The 2,500-nt window shown below is 55.3% G+C and overlaps 1 protein-coding gene across 1 annotated transcript in view; it reads right to left on the bottom strand.

The window, feature by feature from the left end:
• LOC125041507 overlaps positions 1–2,500 on the bottom strand; it is a 36,275-nt gene that overhangs the window by 32,948 nt on the left and 827 nt on the right. Inside the window, exon 2 of the mRNA XM_047636523.1 lies at positions 1,329–1,585. Within this exon, the coding sequence (XP_047492479.1) occupies positions 1,329–1,558 (230 nt within the window). The 5' untranslated portion in view covers positions 1,559–1,585. The remainder of the gene's footprint in view (positions 1–1,328; positions 1,586–2,500) is intronic.

Raw genomic sequence — 2,500 nt, 5'->3', positions numbered from 1 at the left:
GGGCGAGAGAGAGGGCGAGAGAGAGGGCGAGAGAGAGGGCGAGAGAGAGGGTGAGAGAGAGGGTGAGAGAGAGTGTGAGAGAGAGGGTGAGAGAGAGGGTGAGAGAGAGGGTGAGGGAGAGGGTGAGGGAGAGGGAGAGGGTGAGGGAGAGGGTGAGGGAGAGGGTGAGGGAGAGGGTGAGGGAGAGGGTGAGTGAAAGTGAGAGTTAGGGTGAGAGTGAGAGTGAGTGAGAGAGAGGGAGAGGGTGAGAGTAAGGGTGAGAGTGAGTGAGAGAGAGAGTGAGAATGAGGGTGAGAGTGAGTGAGAGTGAGAATGGGGGGGAGAGTGAGTGAGTGAGAGGGTGGGAGAGAGGGTGAGAGTGTGGGTAAGAGAGAGGGTGAGAGATAGTGAGAGAGAGGGTGAGTGAGAGGGTGAGAGAGAGGGTGAGAGAGAGGGTGAGAGAGAGGGTGAGAGAGAGGGTGAGAGAGAGGGTGAGAGAGAGGGTGAGAGAGAGGGTGAGAGAGAGGGTGAGTGAGAGGGTGAGAGAGAGGGTGAGTGAGAGGGTGAGAGAGAGAGTAGTGAGAGGGTGAGAGAGAGGGTAAAGAGAGGGTAAAGAGAGGGTAAAGAGAGGGTGAGTGAGAGGGTGAGTGAGAGGGTGAGAGAGAGGGTGAGAGAGAGGGTGAGAGAGAGGGTGAGAGAGAGGGTGAGAGAGAGGGTGAGAAAGAGGGTGAGAGAGAGGGTGAGAGAGAGGGTGAGAGAGAGGGTACGAGAGAGGGTACGAGAGAGGGTGAGATAGAGGGTGAGATAGAGGGTGAGATAGAGGGTGAGATAGAGGGTGAGAGAGAGGGTGAGAGAGAGGGTGAGAGAGAGGGTGAGTGAGAGGGTGAGTGAGAGGGTGAGTGAGAGGGTGAGTGAGAGGGTGAGTGAGAGGGTGAGAGAGGGGGTGAGAGAGAGGGTGAGAGAGAGGGTGAGTGAGAGGGTGAGTGAGAGGGTGAGTGAGAGGGTGAGTGAGAGGGTGAGAGAGGGTGAGAGGGTGAGAGAGGGTGAGAGAGAGTGTGAGGGAGAGGGTGAGGGTGAGGGAGAGGGTGAGGGTGAGGGAGAGGGTGAGGGAGAGGGTGAGGGAGAGGGTGAGGGAGAGGGTGAGGGAGAGGGTGAGGGAGAGGGTGAGGGAGAGGGTGAGGGAGAGGGTGAGGGAGAGGGAGAGGGAGAGGGAGAGGGTGAGGGAGAGGGCGAGTGAGGCCGAGAGAGACCAACCAGCAAATTCCTTCCCATAAAATAAGCCTCCGTCTCCCCGCCCTCACCTCCCTCGCGTTCTCCCCCACCGGGCTCTGCCGCCCGCGCCCACCCACCTGGGCGTGAGGCAGGACAGGTCTAAGGAGGGCCTCTTGTGCTTCTGGTACTCCGCCGTCGGCCGCTCCTTCTGGAGGTCCTGCGCGCCGATGGAAGCACAGCGCTCCCGGGACGTGGCCTCCGAGTTGGCGAGGGATGCGGCGATGTCCAAGGAGCCGCAGGATGCTCTTCGCGAGGAGGCCGCATCCTGGGGCAAGCAGGAGGCCAGGCGCCTCACCACCGCGCTCATGGTGCTGGCGGGGCGCTACCCGGGGGCCTGCGGCGGGCGGAGATCAAGGAGGGTGCATTAGCTGAGGAAGGCGTCATGAAGGCGGGTAATGGTACTTCTCTTTGCTTACTTGTTACTTGAGGGCCGGAGTTCTCAAGAGGCGATTTCCCCTGCGCGGTCCGTTGTGTTTAGTGTAAATGAAATTACCTGATGATCTACATGTTTGATGTATTTTTCGACAAAGTTTCAGACCCTCAGATCTTTTAGCTCATCCATTATAACTTTTCAAAGTTAAATATGTAAAAATAAAGCTAGCATTAGAGAGGCTACTCAGTGTCTGTCTCCTCCTGTAAATATCCTTTTAAAGAGAGTCAGGAAAGTAGCGAAATCGAGCTCGAGGAGAGCGAAAAAGAGCTCCTTTCCCCTACCAAAGGTGGCCAAACACTCCTCGCCTCGTTGTCTCTCTCCCTCGGTGGTGAGTTGCAGAGAGATCCCGACATCTCATTCCAACGTCGCGAAATAATGATAAATAATGAATATACGTATAAACGATTATAAGATGAAACAAATGGATTACCGCTGGCATACAGGCGTGACCAGACCCCCCCCCCCCATCGCAGGAGCTCCCCTTGCGGTCCATGGGTGGGTTTCAGGGGGTCATTGAGGAACAGATTAACATTACTTTTGGCATAAACAGGGTGCGCTCTTTAGATTGTTTACTTTAAAGTTCAGTAATACTTTGTGTATATGTATGAGGCAACAAAATTTTGATAAATGAAGTACATTAACCGCCGTGGCCTCCGGGGTATGGCACAGCAATGAATAGACCCCCCCCCCCCCCACACACACACACACGCATACCCTAGCAAGAAGAAACTTGCTTATTTGAAGAGTTCTTGGGAGGTTTACAAAGTCGTTGTTTTCCACTGCCTATTCTGCGGGTATAGTTTTAGTTTCCCACAG

This window comes from Penaeus chinensis, chromosome 3 (genome assembly GCF_019202785.1).
Source record: "Penaeus chinensis breed Huanghai No. 1 chromosome 3, ASM1920278v2, whole genome shotgun sequence".
NCBI lineage: Eukaryota > Metazoa > Arthropoda > Malacostraca > Decapoda > Penaeidae > Penaeus > Penaeus chinensis.
Note: the sequence above shows the minus strand (reverse complement) of the source record. Positions and strands in the feature narration are given on the sequence as shown.